At 37.5% G+C, this 25,078-nt stretch overlaps 2 protein-coding genes across 4 annotated transcripts; one reads left to right on the plus strand and one right to left on the minus strand.

Annotated features, from left to right (window-relative positions):
• The first annotated feature begins 115 nt into the window (after positions 1 to 115).
• Positions 116 to 3,606, plus strand: LOC144198374 (uncharacterized). Its single transcript, XM_077719335.1, has 3 exons — positions 116 to 220; positions 1,253 to 1,319; positions 1,400 to 3,606. The coding sequence occupies exons 2-3, from the start codon at positions 1,259 to 1,261 to the stop codon at positions 1,846 to 1,848; spliced, it is 510 nt and encodes a 169-aa protein (XP_077575461.1). The 5' UTR covers positions 116 to 220; positions 1,253 to 1,258; the 3' UTR covers positions 1,849 to 3,606.
• On the minus strand, positions 2,676 to 23,833 carry rnf24 (ring finger protein 24). 3 transcript variants are annotated; one of them, XM_077719339.1, is made up of 6 exons: positions 23,764 to 23,833; positions 10,096 to 10,243; positions 8,224 to 8,266; positions 7,782 to 7,823; positions 6,360 to 6,439; positions 2,676 to 5,630 (listed from the first exon to the last, which is right to left on the minus strand). In XM_077719339.1, exons 2-6 carry the CDS (start codon positions 10,206 to 10,208, stop codon positions 5,489 to 5,491), a joined length of 420 nt encoding a protein of 139 aa, XP_077575465.1. In that variant the 5' UTR covers positions 10,209 to 10,243; positions 23,764 to 23,833; the 3' UTR covers positions 2,676 to 5,488. The 3 variants fall into 3 exon arrangements, with proteins under 3 accessions (XP_077575465.1, XP_077575463.1, XP_077575462.1); XM_077719337.1 differs by lacking the exon at positions 23,764 to 23,833 and adding an exon at positions 18,432 to 18,917; XM_077719336.1 differs by lacking the exon at positions 23,764 to 23,833 and adding an exon at positions 18,428 to 18,915.
• Positions 23,834 to 25,078: the final 1,245 nt, after the last annotated feature.

Consider the following 25,078-nt stretch of genomic DNA (forward strand, 5'->3'; position numbering starts at 1 on the left):
CAAGGTGACGTCTTTGTGTTCAACTGTTTACTTTGCAAGCTGCCACGCCAAAATGATGCGATGACCCTAAAAACAAAGGGAGAGGTGAACAAGGTGGAAGGAATGATCACCATACGTCTTGGTGGGGCTGTCATGTGGACTATAAAGATAGCAGGTCAAAAAGCAGTGAGACACTTGAAGGCCTCAACTGATCGAAGGAACGCATTCAAACGAACACTTTGTAAGTAAAAGCTGATTTATTATAAGAATATTAGATCATTGGTAGATTAATAATAATTGCAAAATAGATTTGTAAATTTTTATGAGTAAATACTATAGTCTGGGGTTAATATCATCTCTTTATGTATGCTTACTTACTTTCCAAAATTCCAAAATCGCAATTGTTAGGCAAAAAGTACAACAATGAAAAAATACTGTATTTTAACACATACATCCATAAACATATGCGGATATCTATGTATACATAATATATTACCTTAAAGTGATACCGAACTGTAATCTGAAAAAAAAAACATTTTCATTTAATTAGAACATGATATTAATCTTTGAATACTCCTTACTCCGATAAAACATTACTTATTTGAGTACAATTTTAAAAACAAATTAAAACATGTTTTTTTCCCTTCTAATTTTTCTCCTGGCAAAATTTAGATTTGTTTTTTTCCCATCAAGTGTGTGGGAATACTTGAATACTGGATGTATTTTACATGTAATACTGCCAGTAATTTTAAATTGCCTTCCTCTGTTTTTCAACTTTATTTTTCTTCAACTTAATTCTTGTAGCAATTTTGTCTTTACATATCGCGGGCCACTGGGTATAAACACACACATCCATGCGTGTGAACAATTTTAATTCGAAGACATTCTCCTCATAGGATTCTGTTTCCTTTTGCAATATTATGACATTCTTTTTTTATGGTTTTATATCTTTGTTTGATATTTGTTATTAGGACTTTTTGTGTATTTTTGGGGGGTAAATGCACAATATCAGATTAGATTAGATCAGATTAGGTTAGATCAGATAACTCATCCCATATTCGCTCCCACAGTAGCAAGAGGCTGAGAATACAAATCCAGGAAAATACATTTTAGACATAAATAAATAGGTAATAAAGGGTGGTTAGCGTGTTGGTTTCTAGTTCGCTGGGATAACGCTTGAGAAAACGTGGTACTGAAAATGCATGAATAAGAGTACAATATGGATATAAAGTTTGCCAATAACGCATTTTTTCTCCCTCTTCTTTTTCCTTAGGTACTTATGAACTTTGTTTACTTTAAAACCATGCTCTTCCTAATCCTGCTCCAACTTCTGATCTTCGGTAAGTGCTTTTCTTTTTCCTACTCTCCAAATTCTTTGAAAACGATGCCCAAATGTAACAAATCATTTTTTTTTAAATAGCATCCACAAATGGTCAAGCTGCATCAGGATCTACCGCCAGCCTCACAACGCTCAATGCGGGAACTGGAAATGCAGCAACCGCTGCTAGCATTGCAGCAACTGGCAATGCAGCATCCACAGCTAACAATGGCGCAACTGGCAATGCAGCAGCAACCACTAAAAATGCTGCAACTGGCAATGCACCAACCACAGCAGACAGTGGTGCAACTGGCAATGCAGCGGCAACCACTAAAAATGCTGCAACTGGCAACGCCGCAACTACTGCAAAGAATGGTGGGACTGGCAACACAGTGACCACATCGAACAACCCAGTAAGCGGCAATCCCGGAGCCACAACAACAAATGCAAACAACCCAACGACAACAAGCGCGGCTGTGTCTTCCACTCATTTAGGTGGCATACTTGTATGCCACTTTGGCGTGGCGCTCCTTAAAATGTTCATGATGTAAACCCGCTGGTGTTGTTGATTTAACTTAATATAACACAAAGCATTGGCATTGACAGGTCTGAACCTAGACCCGGATGATAGTTTGTGCTTTGGAGTTATGTGATTGAAAAGTTAAATCATGTTGATAAATTATTATGTATAATACCATGGCACTCAAGATGATGTACTTACTAGTCTTTTAATTTGTTTCCACTGCTATTCCGATATGAAAATGAGTGATTCTTTAAGTATTCTAAAGAGCAATATTGTAGTTAATGTAATTTATTTAATATGCATGATTGAAATTTAATTTTTCATGTCATCACAGTAAATATGAGCAGTTTGTCATGACATGATAGACCGTTGTTTGTTAACATGGTGGTGTTATTTGAGGGGAAAAAAGATGGAATGGATTAAAAGCAATCAAATGCATTTCAGCTAAAAGAATTGTGTTTAGGAATCTGAAAACAATAATATCATTTCACATCATTTTCTGTACAGCCATTTTATCAATTCATGCCAAAATTGATTTAGCCAATCAAATGCTAATATTTGATATATAGTCTGCAATCGTTCAAATTCCAGTTATAGTTGTTGTCACAAACATTTTCAATTTGTACTTTGTGGTGTAATGATGTATGATCTGTACTAGTACATTTATTGGTTAAACAATGATCAAATCAAAATCATTTTTTTTTGCAAAAATGACCCTGTCAACTATGGTTACTTAAATTATCTAAAAATGCACATTACGACTTTATTTCAACCGTGAAAATGTCAAACCATGTTTTTTCTGATTCTAATAAATTAAGGATATGTCAGAAAAACCTGTCAAAAACGAGAACGAGCCAAAGCTTGGAAACTTTATTACAGTTCAAGTCAGTTACATGCAATTGTTTTCCTTTTAAAACAAACAACCGTGAAATTAGCCAAATAGAAGGCTTAGAGGGAAAATTATAGCGTTATTTTCCTCTCAAAATAGCAATATACAAAAATAGAGCTTACAAATACTGTACAGCTATTATTATTAGCTCCAAAAATATTCTGCTGCAGAATTTTTAGTAATACAAACAAATGTCTGTGAAATTCCACAAACAGAACATCTGTGTTAACAACAAAGTCAAGGTTATTATACTGAATATTATTTGTCCATTGTGTGCGGGGGATAAAAGGAAGGTAGAGAAGAATAAATAATGAGTGTGCTTGACCCTCAAGCAACCACAAAGATTCAAAACAAAACCTTTGATTTGATTGCCCCCGGTAAGTCATCATTTGAATGGCAAACTCTTCAGTATCCATGGCTACATCACTATCCTTTTTTTAAACATTTTTGGACAAAAATGCAGAAATGTTCTGTCTTTTAAATCCTTTGGCACTTACTGTAGAATGCAATTGGGATATTTGGGTGTTCATAGTATTATAATATTATACACAACACATTAATGGGAGAAAATTATAACTTAAAGCAGAGTACATATATAATGGTAAACAGGCATTATTGAATAATTTGAACATTTTTATACACTATAATATTTGGGCCTAATTTGGGGAAAGAGGGTCCTAAGAATCAGTAAAGAAACCAATAGGTGTATTTTTGTTTTAAAACAGTTCTTTTGAAAAGTGTTGTTCTCAAAGTTGTTCCCAAAGTTTTTATCTCTAAAAGACGAAGTTGGATCATTGGAAGATTTTAAATAAAGCATGAAATTATACATTTCTGTTATCTTTAATGGCCAACCGGGGAAGCCTAAAGTTTGATCAATTAAAGGCTCTGTGAAAAATACCAATGAGCAAAGAATAGTATGCAATGTATGCAAATGGTATGTCCTTTATGTGGTTAGTATTTGTCAAAGTCAGGAAACATATAATCTGCGATGGGAAAACAAATGACCGACTATTCTTGATAAAAACAAGCTTGGAGGTTTGTACATAACTGCACATTAGTCACAACATGCTACTCACAGGACACTATCAATGGCGCATAAGGTAAGCTTCTTTAGGTCATCTAACTGTTTAACTCACTTTGTTGGGGGCTAAACCACAGTTGCTGCACTGGTTCTGTTCTCACTACAAATGAAACCCGCAGAACCTGAATAAAAACGAATCGAAAATTCAACACGTTATTTTGTTAATCATTTTAAAATGGGCCCATTTCCATTGAAATACTTTTCAGTTTTTTAAGTCAAGTATTTTTTGTGTCATTCGTTAGAATTGTAATATTATCAGGAACCAAAAAGAAATTCAGGGAGAGTTATCCATTGAAACTCCAGATGTTTTTTTCACTACTTTTTCTTTGACATTTGAACATTTGGGGTCTTACTATTTGTGCGTTTATGTTAAAATAATAATATTTGCTGCTTGCCAAAACGATCAGCATTTTTTTATCTGTAGCAGTTCATAATCAAGGACATAAAAACCAAACATAAAGCAGGGCTCATGGTCCAAAACAAACAAAACCAGAAAGAGTGAGAAGCGTAAATGCTAGAATGATGCAACCTGTGCGTGTGAATGAAAATGCTGCTTCAATACATCCAGTGAGTGCTGACTCCCTCAGCAAGTGCTCTCGAATCATATTAATATCTTCATAAATTATCCTTGAATACACTTGAATCGGCATTTCCTAATACATTTTTATGCTTCCTTAACAAATTTGAGGTGAATGACAAAGTCTCAGTCATGCAAATAACACTGTTTTTTTAAGTCGGATATGTCCGAGTACTGCTTTAAATATTCATAGTACTTGACCTGGTGTGTCTATTTTTATGGACGGTTGTTTTCTTCATGATCAAAATAAAAGAATGTTTCGTATTCTGACATTATTATACTATAAAGTGATTCATTTTCCATATTTTTACAAATACTCTTACCAATGAATATGATAGGTGGTTGATACTCTGTGGTTAAGTACATTTGCAAGCCTCCTTCACTGCATATCCATGAAGTGAGGAAAGATACAAATATTTTTTTGTGAAATACTTCTCAAGACAGACAGAATAATACTTAACTCTTACATTATAATGATAATGATTAGTAAGAAAGTTTGGCATTGTGTTGTCCTTTCATTCAAAAGAATTGGATTCAAGTATCCTTAGGGCTTCCTTCAAAGCATGTGTTTGTGTGCAAAGCAATAAAATAGCATGTATACACTGTTACACTGTAATAGTTTGTCCCTTTAAAATATGTGATTCTGGTCTGTCAATAAAAAAAAGGAAAACATCTGAGACTTTATACTGAGCACGGAAGTAATGGTCAAAAATCAAAATATAAAACGTCCTTGCAACTATAATGGCGAGCAATTAGGTTTTAACTTTTTGTAAAGTGCTTGTTAAATAGAACAAAAACAAGAACAAAATAAAATTTAAAAAACTGAGTATTTAGCGTACTGCCATATATGCTGTCGTTATGTTCTTTAGCTGAGGTCCACGGCGAAAAAAAAAATGCTTTGGTCGTGAACCGCATCATCTTTCTTTCCATGTCCATGAAGGAAGAAAAAGTTTAATCCAGATAATAATTATTCCAAGTGTGATAAGGAAATGTGTTGCTTTTCCATCAGGTGGGTCCACAGTCAGAATAAATTGGCCCTGTACAGCCGTGTATCATGTGTATCATGTTTGTGTGTGTGTGTGTATTTTTATAGTGTCACCATCATGTTGGCTTCAGCTTCATTAGACCAGGTTCTCAATACCTGGCAGAGGCTGCTGGCTTGGCACTGGAGGTTCCGTAGTACCCGCCTGCTGGGCAAGCTGTAAGACGGGCATATTGCACAATGGGCAGACTTTCCTCACCTCCAGCCACTTGATCAGGCATCTAGAACAAGGAGGGCAAGGATATGTAGAATCAAATTGAACTACAGTAATACCTAGACTACCGTATTTTCACGACTATAAGGCGCACCGCATTATAAGGCGCACCCTCAATGAGTGACATTTTTTCCATATATAAGGCACACTGTAATATATTTTCCCATCTATAACGAGCCACAATTCATCATTCACAATCTTTCCAACATAAACATACGATCACATCCTGTCCATTACTGTTTATCTGTAAAACCCATTTCCCTTTGCGTTTACTGTTCTGCTACTTTTCATCATAGGCATTTTTATCTTCTAAACATCACGGATATCCATCTGTGGTGGCATCACAAAAGAGCGTGGCAAGCACACACACTTACAGTCAGTGGCAATCAGTCTAGAAGTAAGTGGGGGGAAAGTAGGCCAAGGGAGGTGTCATGCTGATATAAACAACTGCGTTGAAAGGGTGCAGGCTTTGAGTGTGTGCGTTTACGTGTACAACGGGCAAAGTTAGCTCAGTCAATTGGGCATGTAGTGTTCAGTGTTCCAAGTGGAAGTTATAGTTTGTAGGAGAAATTAATCATTCACTTGTTTCTTTTTCACTGGAATGCACCCGTAAATCGATGTTTTTGAAGCAGTTCAGTCTTTACGGGAGATTCTTAAGCTTTGTAAGAGAACTGCATATATCCATGTACCGTTCCCTGTACATCTGCATGAAGAATCATTAAAGCCCTGCACTTACTTCCGATGAAATGCATGTTTGCATGGACAAATCCCCAGCTCGTCTTTCTGTTTGAACTCCTCCAAACACACGGCGCATATCTGCAAGAAAGGAAGAGCAACCTTTTACTTTAGTGAGACACTTTCTTTTCAGAAGACATAAAACAGCTTTGCACTCTCTCGTTTGGCTGGAGAAAATAGTGGAAAGAAATCCTCCCGAGGTCTAGTTGACAAGAAATGCGACATATCTGAGAGCAGTCGAGGGCAATAAAAAAATAATAAAAATACAAGTGAAAGTTAATTCATTTTTTGATCTGCTTATCCTCACAAGGGTCGCCGAGGGGGATGCTGGAGCCTAGCCCAGCCAGTTATCCCTTAGTTGCCAGTTAACTGAGACCAACAACCATTTGAGCATACACTCATACCTACCCACAATTTGGGTTGGTCAATTAGCCTACTAAAGATTTTAATGGGATGTAGAAGGAAGCTGGAGAATCTTTAGAAAACCCACACAGGCATTTGGGAGAACATGTAAAGACCACACAGGAAGTGTTAAAAAACACTGGGTTACCTCATCACGAGATCTGCTCTATAAGAAATTGTTCAAAACAACAACATTGGGAATCTACCAATTGCCAATTAAGTAATTTAAGATACTAATCAAATAGTTTTGCAATAGCCTACAGATGAAATGAATGATGAAAACGAGATTTTATACTAGTAGGTCCCATAATGTCACACAAAAAAAAGAAAACTGTTAACAACAAATTCAACTTCATTGTTGTTTGTAACGTTGCCTAAGGCTGTTGTCTCTGTCAATGAGGTAATTCACATTACACTGTCAAATACCTTCTCTCTGTTTGCAATAAACATAAAATGCCTGAAGCTTGTAGTGACAGTTGCACACAAGGCAAATAAGGTGCATCCACAATGACCAAGTGCAGATCAACACATAATATCTGAGAATCTTAGGTACATTTATACATTGTACAGTATATCCATGAAGAATGGGCGTTATATTAAACAAACAGACTGAATAGGTTCCTTGAAGGACCACAGAGGGTGACTGTTGCAACAGAGTAGAGGTAAGATCTTGAGCCCGATCCCAAGCCCGGATTTTGGGTCAAGTCAGGCCTGAAATGTCAATCATTACTTCGCGTTCGGTTCATGTTGGGCTTAAAATTTCAATCATTACTTCGGGTTCGGGTCAGGTCGGGCTTCAAATTTCAATCATTGCTTCGGGATCGGGTCAGGTCGGGCCTTAAATGTCAATCATTATTTCGGGTTTGAGTCAGGTCGGGCCGAGCTATCTCTCGCTGAAAGAAAAATGTACTATATTTATATGATGTAAGTGAGTTTCTCCCGCTGACTTAAAAAAAAGCTAGTATGTTTAAGATATTGTGTTCTCCAATGTAAAAACATGAACAAGAAAAGTAGAACTCACCTCATGCAAATTTAACTCTTTCACCTTTTCTTTCTGAATGACCTGAAATAATATACAGGCAATAATAAAACATTAGTCACCATGAAGTTGTAATGAAAGTATATAAATTAGATGTAATATAGTGGTAACTGTTGTTAAAAAGGAAGTTAATAAATGATTTCCCCAAATCAAGGTGAACTTCATCATTCACCTTTGAGATGTTAAAAGAATATCTGTATAAAAAATCACATTGTGATATTTGTAATTTAATCACAAATTCAACCACCCACCATGTCATAATAATGATACAGTTAGGATTGTTTACCATGATCCAAAAAATAGCTTGTGATTAACAAATGGAGCAAAAATTGGGTGTCGGGCCCATAGAGCTTTTCCTTTTTTTATTGTTTTCCACATTATTCATTAGCACAGTGTACTGTTTGCAAGTAACATTAATGCTTACTTGTTTGTATGCATAGAGCTCTTTGTGCGCTTGGTGCCGTAACCTATGGAGAGGAAAAGACAAAACATCTTTTTGATTAGTGAGCTGCCGCCACATTCGCCACGTCATTACAACAGAATTCATACAGAGATCCTGGGGGAAAAAAAGAAAAGAAAAACCTAATTGAATGCTTGGTAATAATAAAATACTTGCCTCATGACAATCAAGGCAATCACAGTGGTGCTACATTTTGCGCGAGATCTTAAAACCATGACAGGGCAGTTGAAGAGGTTGTTTTTGTTGGCATTGCCTTACATGACTGCACTTGCAGTCATGAGACTCATCATTGAATTACTGGCACTGGATTAACCAATTACCATTTAAGTGAAAATCTAACTAGTGTTCACTGTTTGCTCTCAGAAAAATGCACTGTAGGCGGAATTCTGTTTTTCATATGAAGAAATAGCACAAAAAAATCCATATCGATGCAAGCAAAGGGGCAGAACCTACAGTTTTACTCAAACAAATTAGTTTTGATCTGGATTAACACTACCAAATAAAAATATCTGAGTGAAATGACAACAGGTAGAGCTTATGTAGGCTATGGGAGTAACAACAGACAAGGAGGACAAGGGGGAAGGATGAGCGAAAGTTAAAAATAGAAATTCGTAGGTTTGTAAGATTTACCTCCATTACAAGTAATCTTAACCTCTCGCAGCAGAGTGAGAGGGATCCGTAAAACAAGCAGCACAGTCTTGGAGAGAAACTGACATTTTTTAATTTTAAAGAAGGGGTCAGCAGGTAAAGATGCAGAGACTCCAGAGGGCGAGGACGAGGTTGGGCAAGACATTCCCATGGGGGCTGTTTATTTCCACAGAGCAGTCGAGTCCCATTTATTAGTTAGTTTTACGACCAAAACAAATTATAAAAAAAGGATTTATACACAGATACAGTATTAGTAGTAGCCCCAATCACAGTTGTTGGTGAATGTCATTCTTGTCTGTTTTTTGTTTATGAAAAAGCAAAAATACCAAGGTGTGCCACGTCAAGTACAATAGATACTGTGATGGAAAAGTTGTGAAAAGTAAAAATGTATCTGGAATAAATCATTTTATGCACAGCGCTACAATTTGCATGTTTTAGACAGTAAATTCTTAGTGGAAGTGAACTTTTAAAGGCAGACTAACAGGTCTTTGAAGGTCAGAATTGAGATGATAGACAGGTGTTCAAATACGTATTTGCAACTGTATCCCACAAATACATTGAGATTTCTGGATTTTTCTTTTTCAATTATCTTTCTCAAAGTGGACATGGACCTAGGATGAAAATATCATACCCCTTTGTGATTTCTAAGTGGAGGAATTTTCAAAAATACTTATTGAACTCGCAGTAGCTCTCGAAACTGTGCTGTTGAAATAATATGCATCTCCAAAGCCAGTAACTCCATATTTGGAGAGATTTAAAAAACAGAGGTCATCATAGAGCTATACATAATACCTGTAGTAAACTCCCCAACATGAATTTTCAATGTCTTTGATCTAGTGTTAAAGTAAAAGTTATGAAGCTTAACACATTTCGAAATGTTTATAAATTTGGTATGTACAAAGTTGGACAGCATATTTGGCGAAACTTGGATTATATCACTTTATTGATCCATGAAACCTAGATCAGGAAAAACTAACAGTCTTGTCTAGTGTTACATGTTGCGATATCTGAGGAGGTGGTTGGCCTTACGGTTGCTAAAGCTGACCATTTTGCAATATTTGCTTCCCTAAAAATAAATGTAGTTTTTTTGTATTTTGCCGTGTAAAGGAATGAGGCCAGGGGGCATACAGTCCACAATGTTGAGTTCACCAAACCAATAACAAAAGGTGTAACAGTGCCACTGCTTACCTTATTAAGTAACAGCAGAAAAGGAGGCTGAGGATGAAGACAAAGACAGCAGTTCCAAACACAACAATGTAGATATTAAGGGGAAGGTTCTGGAATCCTATATTAGGCATCATGAAACTTCTGTGAAAAATTGGAGGTCATGAGTGTTCTGGAAAGAGAGAGAAAACAAAATCAAACATGTTGTAAAAAACGCATACTGTTCATGCATTGCAGACCAACAACTGTACAGTAGTGAACGGGGACATTTGTTTATCCAATATTGTTCATTGAAATACTGGACAAGGTGCAAGTGCTCTACTATATTACATCAGAATTTGGATAAGGTGAGTGTCCCTTTGACAGCCATATGTCAATCACAAGGTGTATGTAAAACCAGTGAGGCACCCTGACAATAATTAGGTGTCTTGGAATCATAACCCCAAGTATCTAGGTCCTAGATACTTGGGGTTCTAGGAAAAAGACATGATTGGAGGTGTCTGTGTCTTCTGAGAAAAGTAAACCACAACACAAGAATAAATTGTGTTTGCTACTTGCGGAAGTAATTCCAAACCACCCTGTTGGCAAACATCATGACACAGGAAGGTTTGGTGAACCTAACATTATGAAATGTAAAGTTTTGTTTTGTTTTGACAAGGGGGTACAGATTATTAATGGTACAGTCAGCTGAAAATAGAGATTTGTACTCAACCTACCATTTGCTGTGCTTGTAAAAAAAGTATGTTTTACAACATTTGTACGTATCCTTCAGGAAGATTTGACTGATGTGTAAATTAAGCACAATTTCAAATAAAGGAATTCGAAAAGAATGGCTGCCATGATCACTGTGGAGCAAATTGACAGGATTTAAACACAGTGAGGCAAGGGAAATTCAAAAAATGCACCACTTCTCAAATTACTTGGACTTGAATTCGCCATAAAATATAAATCTTGCCTTGAAAACTAGGTCAGTCTGCTCAGAGGTAAAACTAACAATAGTGCACAAAGTTAAAATTAAGGGTCAACCCTAACCCCAAACCCCTCTTTAGTCACCAAAGAACAATAAATAGACATTGAAAACCTTGAAAGATGAGTTACAACATTACTACAATTGTATGGATAACTGTTTCCTGGCTGGACTTGATTCTCTTTGAATTGTTTGCCTAGCGGCCCGAGTCTTTTGCCAGATTTAGAAAGAACAGATTATACCTTTACACTTACAAATACAAGTATTAATTCAAGGTTTTTGCCATTCTGAATGCTCTAAACTCTGTTAGTATGTGAATAGTCACCTATTTAAATTGTACATTCTGCTGTGACTACAGGACTACCAAAACAGTAACATGGCTGATAAACGTAAGCTGCAAAATGTGTGTTTGTATGTGTTTCTGCGTGAGTGAGTGGGCATGTACTTTTATGAAATATGAACATTTATGATCATATGGTTTACTAGGTCAGTGATCATATACCTCAAAACGTGCTAATAAATCTTTGCTGCTAAGTTTGACATTGCCATCTCAGGCTTTGCATTTATGAGCGTGAAATGTGAACCTTACAGAACGTATAAAACTGCCGAAGACAACCATCTCTAAGGACACCACGCCACCCTGATCCAGACTTCTAATTCTTGCCATGAATAAATTCCACAGGTTTTAGATATAAAAGACTTACGCAAATATTTATTACGTAATATGTATATTTAGTCCTCTTTCATATTATGTACTAACAGATGAGTTGCAAGCTGTTGATCAGGTACTTTTTTGGAATGCATGATTGGTTAAGGCCAGGATAAGTGCATGTATACACACAAGTACAAAATAAAACACAATGGACCTGCAATATGCTTCTACGGTGTGGTTTTATGAGAATAAAGTGTTGGAGCACGCCTCACAGTTTCTCGGCCCCGATGAAGACTCTAGAACAAAGCCGCCTTAAGAGGACTAATTCCATTGCACCAAGTGAGTGCAATGGACCGGTGAGTGTGGTACTTGTGCAGGTGGAATTCATGGATTGAACTTGTGTTGGATAAGACTAGACAAAAAAATTACATATAGTAAGGATGCCAACACTAATTCAATATAATTTCAAAGATTTAGTGTTGTTGGGAAAAAAATTTGGAGTATATATATTCATACTGGCTATGGCAGCACATTTGAAAAGGTTTTCTTGTAATAACCACTTCATTTGTTTCCACTAAGTGTCTGAATATAGCTACACAAGACTCAAATGCGGAACTTGAATTGTATCAAACATGAGACTGATGTCAGATTGAAACTAAACCAACTTTGTGTGACTTTCTGTGCTACGCAATACATTGTGCAGGATGACAACTAAAGACCTCAACACAATGGACCTTTCAGCCAACTTTTTAAAGGTTCCCTTAAGACTCTCTATGTATTGCTACAAAATAACTTATATAATGTATATTTTTCAATTTGGATTTGAGAAATGAACAGAAATATGTTCTGAATTATCAATTTCCAAAACTGTAAAAATGGATTGTAAAAAAATATCTAGTTTCAATCACAGCTGATGCTTCCACCTAGCCCAAAAGAGTTGTGCTCAGAAGCAATGACTCTAAGAAGTGGAAATTTCCACAACTAGCCAAGAGAACCATTAGCTTTCTGAAACCTAATACGCTTTAGGGCTGGACCAAAGACCAGGGCCTCAGGGACAGAACGAGGAAATATGCAGCGGGTCCCACCGTTTATATGAAATGTCCAGAATTAGCGCAGGAGACAAAACAAAAGCCAATGGCCAGTTTGTAATTTAAAAATGAAAACAGATTTGAGGAGTTGAGGCAAAAAGCTTGTTCTATTTATTTGCAACCAATAGAGGCAAGAATGACTTAAGATTTGTGGAGAAGTGGTTAGCACATCGGCCTCACAATTCTGGGGTTGACATTTGATGCTAGAACTGCGAGGACCGTCGGCCTCACAGGACCTGACAATAAAACGGGCAAAGAGGCTATTAAACTTCTAAATATTTGAACCTACTCCAAAGAACCAAAACTCCATTGTGGCCTCTGATAGTAATACAAGCTGACACAAACAAGAGGTACTGACACATACAGCTGTCTCTCAGCTGCTTTTACTTTGGGGGAGGTGGAAGGGGGGTAGTGATCGTTGGTCACTCCTAAACACAAGTCATGTTACTTACTGTACCTTTCCTCATCAATTATTGGTTTAAGACTTTACAGTGAAAAGACTAGATCCCGCTTTCCTATTAGCAATCAAACGTTTTGATTTGATTTCCAGTCAAATCAAATCTTTTCATTCTTGTTCATTCATTTTGGTTTTATCTCCTACTGAAAAAGAAGAAATCAACAAAATAATTCCAAACTTAATCCATTTCTCAGTGAGCCTACCGTCCAATGTTATAGTACATACTTGCATGTTATTCTCAGGACCAGGAACATCACAAATGTTAGACTAAACTAACAAGGAATAAAGGTTAACAAATTCAAAACAGTTCGCAATTGAGTAAAGTATTGACCATCAATCATGCCATGCCTCCTAGGATTTAACTATAGGGAAAGCATGTGAAAAAATATGTTTTATATAGTAGGTTAGTAGGTATGTGTCAAGTGTAAGGTTATGCAATGGAATTATCTGTAATCATTTCTGGCATTATTGTGAAATTGCCATACCACTAAAATCCATGGTGTTTCAACATTAAGTTAAATAACAAGAAAGCTTTCTGGGAAGCATGATAATACAGTGTAGGGAGTTCATTGTCTTATTATTCATCTACAATGGAGTCAGAATTAACCGCTACCTCACTGCGTCCATAGTTTAATACCGTGGTTTCAATTACTGTGAGTAAAAGTCCTTTAGGAACATTGAGAATTAAGAAGGTCTAAAAATTTCTTGCTGGTGTGAAGAGCGAAACAAGCATTTAGGTAAATAACAAAAAGCATATTCTTCGTATTTCAAATGAAGGGTATATACCATAATTCTCCCCTGAGTATATGAGAATATGAGATGAGATAAACATGTCTGAATGGTCGCAATATAATTGTCATCTTTTCATGTATTTTTTTATTTTATTCATTTATTATGTTATTTATATATTTTGTAATAATTTCATGTCCCAAAGAAATTGAAAAACATATATGACTAACACCATGAATTCTGCTAATCGGTTTGTAGTTATTGCCAATAAATAATGAAAAAATATAGGGTAGATTTCAACTTAAGTCAAAGTTAGCTACATAATGGAACAGACTCTGGATATAGAACAGCACGAAACGTTAAATGCACAGACAGAATTTATGGTTACAGCTTGGGTTACTGATGCTAAAACGGAGCTCCATCCATTTAGCTTCTATAACGCTTGTGTTGATTCAAGTCACGGGTGCCTATCCCTTCTGACTTTGGATATATAAGAACCCACAGAGAGCACAGCAATGTTCCCCTACCAATCACAGTGGACAAATGGTTACTCTGGTCTAGGTCTTGATGATCAGGCCAAAATAATGGTTATGATATATAGTTTAATTATTCGCATATGATGTGAATATTAACGTAAAGTTAGCAGCACTGACTGATACTCTGCCTCTTGTAAACAACACTAGTTATGGCCAATATATATATAACAGAATTATAAAAGGTACAAAGTTATAATAAGTAACATATACAATTTAGATACACTGACAAACTGAATGAATGTACAACAATAACTATAGCTAATGTTCCTAAGTCTTGATAAAAGGAAAGAAGCTTCTCTTTTAAGATGACAAAGAAACCCTGCACTAAAGAATTTTTGCTTTTCCTGTTGACTTTACTAGTCTTGATTGTAATAGAAGATTAATAGAAATTCCGATAAAGTCTGTATAAATTACTTGATTTATCTCAGTGTATAATGAGGATGTTGCTGATTGTTCTTTGAGGGACAATGGGAAGTGAAGTGTATTTTGTATGCCTGAGGGGGATAAGCGGAAAGTCCCCCTTCAATGATCTTGATCATATAAACAAGTATAAAATTAAAAAAATGTTCATAAAATATCAAAATTCAAGCTGAAACTCATTGAAGAAGACCTAAAGAAGAAAGGTCAGCCAAATTAGAAGAATGCCTTTAATATTAAGTAAAAGACCATTATTTCTAGATGGAAAAAAATTGTGATTGAATTATTGTGAGAAATTTAAGCCTGAAAGGGTTCATCACTCGGCCATAGATAAGGCCATTAAGCTGGCTTGGCTAGGCGAGCTAGGCTTCTCAGACATGATGACGGAGTCGTGCTCGCGAAACACTCAACCTGCCAAACTGATGAGAATCTCGTCGCAAAAATGAAATCGGGGAGTGAGGAAGAAGAAGCATGTGTACAAAAGCATTTGATCACAAAAGAAACAGCAGTCACAACACCCATCACCATGTGCCTGCTTCCCTTGGATGCCTCTGAAATCTGACGAAGAAGTATTACCTGACTAAAATAATCTGTGCAGTAAATCTTCCTTTTCATCATCTTCACTTCACCTCCATTGCACTGCACAGGTTTCTCATCATCTTTTTTTGCAATAAAATCAAGTGGAGAAGAGTTATTGTCATTGTGAATTCAGTACTTAAAATATTTACACATTTACTATATATAGATTGTATTTAAATATTAATACATTTCAGTATTTACACATGGATATAACGATGTGACATTTAATATATACACCTTTTGATATTGTGTAGACAAGAAAACATGAGGACTTTGTGTTTTTTCAATTATCGCGGAGATATCTGGCCTATAATAATCATTAGAAAGTGTGATTTAAGGGTGCGAGTGTATGTATGTTAAGATTATCTCGCTACGTTTGTCCAAACCGTGCAACGTAGAGAGTTTAATTTTTTTATGGTGGCCAGAAACGGCTGTCGGATCCTAATAGATGATTGCATTTCTTCAGCTTCTCTGACTGTGTAAACTCAATTTTTTTTATTTGTTAACCAATCATTTTCAAGAGATTTTTTTTTAATAGTGCAACAATTGTCTTTTGGTTCTAAACAAGCAGGTGAGACTGGCGAAGCCGGGCGCCCCTGCTCGTCCACAATATCTGTGAAATTGGAGGAAGACAATATACTAAAGCTATATTTAGGAATTATTGGCAAATGGTTATCAAATGAATCATAGAAAAATATGCTGCAACACTAAAGCGCTTTACAGCAACTCGCAACATACCAGAGCAAACATTTGCAGAAGTCTGCTAAAAACAGAACGTGCTCTGAGGAGCAGCAGCACCTACCTGAGACACTATGTGGCACTTAAGTGATTCCTTCAGAAACTACCTGTTTAGACTAATACACTGTAATGGTAGGAGATTAATGATTTAATTAGTGACAAACAATCCAAGTCCTTCCACAACCGCATGCAAGATTTCATTTCTTGAACCTTTACCATAATTCATTATGAGGAACACAGGGTGTAATATTATGCAATGGTAAATTGATATTGTTGAATTCATGTCTTATGCGCGAAGTTACACCCATCAGTGGTTATGTAATGTGGTGTCTCCCTCCCTCCACATGTTTCACAAGGGATACAGGCTGAAGCACTGACCTTTGCTCCACACAAATGCTAAAATATGTTTCATTGCCAGGGTTTAAAAAAAAGTGCAAGAAACAGAAACTGGGGCTGGAATATTGTTTGATATCAGGCTTCTGGACTGATAGGGGCTGGTTTTCAATGACAAATTATTTGCCTATACACAATTAAGGCTGTTGTCTCTGTGAGTGGTTGTTTGACACTCCAAGGTGTGCCTGCTGGGGTAAGCTCCAGCTACCTGTGATCCTAATGATAAAATGCATTATGGGCTTGACACTCAATGGGGAAATAGCATATATTTACTGCTAAGAAATAATTCAGACAATTGCACAAATTGGGAAACCAATGCATCCCATTTGACAGATGCACCATAAGTCCATTTTTTATAGTGATTGTCCTTATTAGGGTTATGGGTTATCGTCTGCTGACTTTAAGCAAAATACGGTCGACTCTTTTATAGGGGCATGGGAATGAATTGATATGCTAATATCTTTGGATCTTTTCTATCCCAAAAGGTTACTGATACTCTTCAGCCAAGAATGTATATACATGCGTGTGTGTGTACATATATATACATATAAACATAAAACAACAGGTTGCAACCGTAATTTTCCACTAATGTGTCCATGTTAACAAAGACACTCAGACACTCATTTGTTCCCAAGTTTTGCAAGATTATGTTACGTTATTTACAGAAATGTTGCAATGAAATATTTTGACGGACTTTCCACTAAAGTGCAACAACATTGTCACCTCCTCCATTAACAAATATAATTTTACTTTTTAATAGTGTATAGTAAAATATTGATTATAGATGTCCTGACCTATGTATTGATAATTTTGTACATGAGATACTGTGAGATAATCGTTGACATATCTCAAGGACCTCTTTTCCTTAGCAGTTACCTGTAATGATGAAAATGTTTCTTTTTTTCTCCTTTTCATTTTCTGAACCGCTTTATCCTCACTAGGGTCTCCGGAGTGCTGGAGCCTATCCCAGCTGACTTCGGGCCAGAGTTGGGTCACGGCCTGAATTGTTGGCCAGCCAATCGGAGGGCACAAGAAGACAAATAACCATCCACACTCACACTCATGCATAGGGGCAATCAGCCAACCATGCATGTCTTTGGAATGTGGGAGGAATCCAGAGTACCCGAAGAAAACCCACCCGGGCCCGAGGAGAACATGCAAACTCCACACAAGTGGACTGCCCTGGATTTGAACCCAGGACCCCAGAGCTGCGAGGCCGACGTGCTAACCACTAAATCTACCGAACACCCCTGATGAAAATGTATAATTGTTAATATAGCCCTCGTATTGTAACTCAATATAACGTGCATGTGTATCTAATGTTTTGATCAGTTGGTGCATAGTATAGGTCACTGTGACATGATGATGCAAATGGGATTCGTCACGTAGACAAGAATGGACACGAAAATCTTTGACATTTGACCAGAAAAAGTGACCACAGAGGAATCTTACACACAAGGTCGAGTCTGTCAATGTAAGCTGCCATCTTTCATTAACTACAGAGTGTGACAGAATCTTTCTAAAGAACGTGAGCCCCCGGGGCGTCACTTCGCTAGCAAGCTAAGTGAGCCCCTCGAGGTGAATACCTCGTTAAAACAGCAAAAGATTTAGTCAAGGTCAATAAAATACTCAGATCAAAACAGAAAACCACTCATGGAAATGCGAGGGTACGCGTTTACGAAGAGAAGCGCATTTCCATGTTTTGGCTTGCTAGCATCGCTGCTCGTTGCTAAGTGACGTTGGCTAGCAAAATAATTATTATTATGTAATTGGTCGGAGACGAGACGAAAGACCACTCACCCACCAAGGAAGCACGTTCCAAAAAATTGGCAGAGGAGCGACCGATGTTTTGGCTGGATCTCATCCGACGTATGGCAGTCTGTCGTGGCACTGTTAACGGTGACTTAATAAAATAAAAATAAAAAAACGACGGGCAAAACTGAGTCTAAACTGGGAGGCAAAAAGAGAAAAATCGTTGACTTGAGGATGCTTTGTCCGCTATGTCGTCTCCGTTGGAAGGGGGTCTTTCTCTCAATTCCACGAGTGGGTTGAATGCCAGAGGTTTTTTTCCCTTTTAAATAGCGTCCACGAATACGCACTCCTCGCAACACACGTCCCGTTTCCACTCAGTTCGAGAGTGAAAGTGTTGGCTCGATTGGACGACGGCGTGGCCGTGGGGAACGATGCCAAGAAGAGGGAGGAGACGCGTTTTTTTTCCACGTAAAGAAGTGGACGGGGGTCGTTGTTGTAAACGAGCCCCGTTAGTGACTGCTTTCCATTGGCGTCTATCAGCCGGAAGAGGGCGACCAGGCAGTAGTTGGAATGTTACTTTCTCATTCACTCGGGGTGGATGAGGGGGTTTACCATATCAGAAATCGCGGGGTGCTGGAGCCTATCCCAGCTGACCAGTGTAGAACAATAGATTAAACTGGACGCAGTTAGTCGTGGGGGCACATTTGACGGTGGGCATCTTCTTATCTCGATTTTGATGTCATTTTCTGAACCTTTTTATCCTCCCAAGGGTCGCTGGGGTGCTGGAGCGAGGCAGGGGACACCCTGAATTGGTGGCCAGCCAATGACAGGGCATGAACTTAGAGTGTCCACTCAGCTTACCATGCATGTTTTTTTTGGGTAATGTGGAAAGTACCCAGAGAAAACCGACGCCGGCCCGGGGAAAACATCCAAACTCCACACAGGTGGACTGACCTGGATTCGAACCCAGGAACCTAAAGCAGTGAGTCTGATGTGCTCATCCCTCATGCCAATTGAAAGAAAATGTTTCTACCTCGGTAAATTTAGGATACTGTATTTTCTCATCTTATTTTCTGAACCACTTTATCCTCACTAGGGTCGTGGGGGGTGCTAGAGCCTATCCCAGCTGACTTCGGGACAGGAGCGGGGGACAAGGAGCCAAACAACCATTCACGCTCACACTCGTACCTATGGGCATTTTAGAGTGTCCAATCAGCCTACCATGCATGAATGTGGGAGTAAACTGGTGTACCCCCAGAGAAAACCCACGCAGGGTCGGGGAGAACATGGAAACTCCACACACGTGGACAGACCTTGATTTGAAACCAAGTTCAATATTTTTTTTATTGATGCTCTGTTATATGACACCCGAATAAATCCTCCTCACCTGATTATTTATCGACGTATTCTTTTGCCATTGATCATTTTACTATGAGGTCATCATCCATATAATTTCAAACTATTTACCATACCACAGTTTGGGGCTATTGTACAGACGTAGGGGATGAGGTACGAGTACTCCCTATACTCATATTAAAATGAGAGTAGTCTTCCTCCTTAAAATGAGAGTAGTCATGGCTTTCTTGTGCATCTATGAAATCGCAAAAAGCATTTGTCCGTGAAGTGGCAGAAGAGTGCTCAAATCGTCGCTACTTATTCCTGGTGATGTCAGCATGAGAGCTTACGACTTGACTACATTGTTCATGAGACAATCAAGTATTGATGGAACATGTGCTGAGCACCGAACACTACCTGTGTATTTATTTGCCATCTATCTATTTATAGGTGTAAGATACGACATAAATCTTTTTGTCATTTGTGCGGTGGAAATGCTATTTCATTTGCTGAAAGATTAGATGCTCCATTCAAATTGGCTCCATCTTGATAAATGATTCATTTCATCTTCCACCTTATGAAACATTCTGTCCATTGCATTCATAAAAACTCATTTATTGTATTGTATTCTTAAGCAGTAGTTCTTCCCGATACCATTAGTGCACATGTGTCAAAGTGGCGGCCCGGGGCCAAATCTGGCCCGCTCCATCATTTTGTGTGGCCCGAGAAAGCAAATCATGAGTGCCGACTTTTTTTTTTTTTGCAATGTGGACTTGAACACGTTTTTCATCTACGTTTACGTCACACGAACTGACAGCTGAAGGTGTCAACCCTCTCTTTGATGACTCTCATCACCCACCCACTCAGAACTTACCGCTTCCTCCTCCAAAAATATGAATGCAGTATCCAGGAAGCCAAGTTTGGCCACCCAGCCTGGCAATTTATTCCGTTTGAATCGAGTGGAGCGCACCCATTTCCCAATGAATGTCTCTGTGAGCGCATGTCAATGAGGTGCCAGTGACAGGGCCTCTTTGTGAGATGTGTGCGGAACAGGAGTGCCATGTGACTCTCTTGAATGGGTTTTCAAGGCTTGGACAGGGGGGAAGGATGGCAGTGTCCACAAAGCCCCATTGAAAGAATGCAGACTGCCTCTGCTCTTCCTTCCCCTCCATGGATTAGGCTGCTGCTTGGTACCAACTCAAAGGAGGCGTTCTTTATAGAAGAATTGGTGAGAGGAGCACCATTATCACTGTGTTACACTTCCTTATTCCCTTATATAGTGACTGTCCCATTCAATTGGCCAATAGCATCACAAGTTGTCTATTCAGCACCTCAGGACAATTTATAATAATCCCTAAGGATTTACTAGTTCCTGGAAATAGAGGAAACTGGCATCACAATTCAATTTTAAAACCCCGAAGAGGTCATCAAAACCAATATTACATTGATTCTTTTACAGGCTCAACGCATTAGTTTATCAAGCTTTCCATTTTAGAAGATAAGAGCTGGTACACTTTTTTTTTTTTTTTGACATCCTCATATGATGGTATTCAACTGAATATGTTGGTTGTGATTTTCCAGTAACTGCTGGTGTTGATAGATATTAGCAGATACATTAATTATCTATGCTATGCATTTACTGTATTTTTTGGCTATTATTATTAATACCAGTAATGTATTTTTGGCTGTTGTTATCATTAAAGTGTGTATAAGTGGTGCAGTTTTTTTTTTAATTCATCAGAAATAAAAGAACAAACATTATACACTGAAGTATTTTTTTTTTATATCTATAGCGTAAAAAATAAACATAACAGGCTGACAACTTATAGTACATAAGTTAATGGGCTGGTTCATTTTCAGAAAAGCACTGACTAATGGAATTTTTTTAATCTCAGTTACATCTCATAATGTAACCAAAGACTATTTGATTCCAGGGAAAATGAATAAAAACTCATTTTTTGACTCTGGCTCTTTTGACTCTATCAGATAGAATGAGATAGTATCTGACCATTTTTTTTTTACAAAAAGACCCTCTTCTGTCCCAGCCATTTTTATTTTTCAATATCATATGATTAACTCAATTTCAGGGGTAAATAGAGAAAATTAGGGGGTTTTTTTTGGTTGGTGAAAATATGTATTTTAAGCAGAAATTGGACACCAATTCATTTTGGCTTTGCAGATTGCTCACATAACTCTCTTGCTTTCCTAAGTTAATACACAAAATCATAAAAGTGGTCTTTTGTGATATACTGACTAATGTTTGTCCATCTGTTTGTCTGTCCTCTTCTTACAAATTTCACTGAGTGCCCCACACCCTTGACACTCTGGAAGGTCTTCCCATTACCCTCCACCCTTTTTTGACACGTCTCTTGCACCATTGGTGACGGTAGGAATCTCGACCAAAAATATCTCCACATTGAATTACAGGTCAAGGTACTTGTAGCTTTGAAAAATGCACATTTTCTCCCTTTGTAAATAAAATTACAATTTAAAAGCTGAAGGAATGTTTACATTTGTTATAGTTGTTTGATATTTACATGTTTTTGATAATCCTCAATATTATAGTTTTTATGTATGTGTGCATGTTACAAAATTTGCACAACCCCTGTAAATAACTAAAGTTTAACTAGAATTTTTAGTTTTGTTTTTCAATTTTTTTGGGCCGAAATCAAATCGTAGTCTCAATTAGTCATTTTAAAGTTTTATTCATCAAAATATTTTGAAGAGTTGCACTTTAACAAAAACTGAACTTGGAATTAACATTCATAAACTATTTTTGATAACATGATAAGAAAGAAAATGATATCTTATAAATGTTTCCTGTAATGCCACCATGATTTTCCATATTTATTAATCAGTATTTCTGCCATCGTTCTGGAATTATTGGTTTGAATCATAGTCTTTAACCAAAATTTGAAATTGCTCCATGTGTTTTAATTCAGTCAGATTTGCCATTTGTATTTAAAATAAATAAGAAACCATGATAGTCATTAATCTCCATGTGACCAACATAGAGTTTGCTGCTATCTAGTGGTTAGTAGTTTGAACAAACACTTATCACTAGCTGTAAATTGTCTTTTGACAGTTCATGGTTTTCCCTGCATCAAATTTTTATTAATTGTCTACAGCAAAGCAAACAGTCATTTATTCCCCTTTTTCTGTTTCTTATGTACTGTTAACGGATGCAGTTTTTTATATGTATCGTATCTTGTGCTGACCTGGCCCATTTGTCAAATTTTTTTAAGTCAATTTCGGGCCGAAAAGTTTGCCCACCCCTGACCTAGCACGTAGTTTCTGACAACCTCACAAAACAAATGACAGGTAAATGTATTAAAGCTCTGATGAGTGTGTGACCTGCCAAACATTGGGATTTGGAGGAAAATGACAAAAACAGAAACAGCTGTAAAATAGCTAATAACATTTGTATTGTGTGTTTTTTTTTAAATTGCCATCCTCAACATCATCTGTAAAATGAATTAGTCAAGGGTTCATTTATGGCTTGGATTATAAAAACAGTGGGTTCAATTCAAGAACAAGCCGGTGGGGCTTTCATTTAACAAGAGGAACAGTGTCAACTTTGCACAGCATCGTTTCTGTTTGCAGCAAAATGTCATTATTGTAAGAGGTGGTATAAATAGGCAGTGAACAAAAACAGAGCTAAAGCGCTTATATAGGACTGCATTGACATTGTGGCTGAAGCAAACAGCCTAAATCAATTGTATTCCTGCTATGCTTGCATAAGAGCTACAGCCTTACTAAAGGGCTTAATGGAATACATAACATAACACTTAGAAACAATAATACAACCAACACAACAATGAAGGGAGGTTTTTATCTTATGTAGCACTGTTGAACAGTGGATTTCCCCTAAAGAAACAGGGATGCTAAGAGAAGTAATCAATTTCAGAGCCAAATTGTCCTAACACCCCAATGTCTTGAATGCGATTTTAAGATTCATAACCATCAGATGATGTTAAAAATAAGCCTGCTTAATACACCAGAAGAGGAACATTACATTTAGTTAATATCAGGGGTGGCTAAGTACTGACCTCGAGAGCTCCTATCCAGTCTGTTTTCCATATCTCCCTCCTCTACTACACCTGAATCAGATGATCACCTCATCAGCAAACTGTCCAGAAGCTCGATACTGATACAGATTATTTGGTTCAGGTGTGTTGGTGGAGGGAGATATGGAAAACAAACCGAATAGGGACTCTCGAGGACCGGATTTGGCTGCCTCTAGTCTATATTCCAACTAGTGGAGTAGTAGGTAATGCATCAGCCTCACAGATTTGGGGTCAAGGGATCAATCCCAGGTTTGGCCACATTGATTGGAGTTTGGATGTTCTCCTTGGGCTTTTGTGGGTATTCTTCGAGTAGTGGGGTTTCCTCCCACACAGAAGAGTGTTATTTATTTGGCAATCAGACCACATTGTTACCAATTTTCATGATCCATTTTTAAGACTTATTCTTTGCCATATTTCAACATACATTTTAATGGATTTTTTTCAGAAATTGAAAAGAATTGTACGTGTTTTCCTTATTCTTTGTTCTCTGTTTGACTCTTTGTTTCTTGTTTCCCGTGCAACACGTGGTTTGCCATTGATTATATAGTTTAATAGTGAAGTGAACATGGCCTTCAGAGGGCAGTATTGCCTTTGAAGAAGAAGGAATAATAGCTTACATGCGGTGGAAATACAATATTCATAGGCCCCCCTGTTTTGTGGGCGTGTGTGTCCTGGGTTCAAATCCAGGTCGGGCCACTGATGTGGAGTCTGCAGGTTCTACCTGGGTCTGCGTTGGTTTTCTCCGGGTACTCCAGTTTCCTCCCACATTCCAAAAACATGCATGGTAGGCTGATTGGACATTCTAAATCCCCCCTGGGTATGAGTGTGAGAGTGAATGGTGGTCTGTCTCCTTTGCCCTGCAATCAGCTGGTACGGTTCAGGGTGTCCTCTGTGTGTCTGGCTCGAAGCTGGGATTGGCTCCAGCACCCCTTGCGACCCTAGTGAGGATAAATCAGTACAGAATATGAATGAATGAATAAATTTATATTACATTAATTCAGATAATACAGTTTGTAAAATGTAAAATACCAGGTTTTTACAAAAGAATAAACTTTGAGTTTACATTCCAACATGTCAACATAGTATGGTAAAAAAATATGTTAAATTTATCCTCCCACACATAACTTACATCAATAGCATTTCATGTTCATCAAAAAAGTAAGTTTGTCAGCACTTGGTCTATAAAAAATGTCATTTAGTTTTGTCTTCACATTTTCAAAACAATGAGAGATATAGAGTCTGAAGGACAGTTTTGGTGGTCATGATATCTGTTTTAAAAAGCATGTCACTGTAAAAT

Source organism: Stigmatopora nigra, chromosome 6 (genome assembly GCF_051989575.1).
Source record: "Stigmatopora nigra isolate UIUO_SnigA chromosome 6, RoL_Snig_1.1, whole genome shotgun sequence".
Lineage (NCBI taxonomy): Eukaryota > Metazoa > Chordata > Actinopteri > Syngnathiformes > Syngnathidae > Stigmatopora > Stigmatopora nigra.

Bases quoted from the DNA above. Each gene is read 5' to 3' on its own strand.
- LOC144198374 (XM_077719335.1), top strand. From the start codon at position 1,259: ATGAACTTTGTTTACTTTAAAACCATGCTCTTCCTAATCCTGCTCCAA. The intron at 1,320-1,399 runs GTAAGTGCTTTT...TTTTTTAAATAG, and splicing joins GCTCCAACTTCTGATCTTCG to CATCCACAAATGGTCAAGCT.
- rnf24 (XM_077719339.1), bottom strand. From the start codon at position 10,208: ATGATGCCTAATATAGGATTCCAGAACCTTCCCCTTAATATCTACATT. The intron at 7,824-8,223 runs GTAAGCATTAAT...ATATTATTTCAG, and splicing joins AGCTCTATGCATACAAACAA to GTCATTCAGAAAGAAAAGGT. The intron at 6,440-7,781 runs GTGAGTTCTACT...CCTTTCTTGCAG, and splicing joins AAGAGTTAAATTTGCATGAG to ATATGCGCCGTGTGTTTGGA.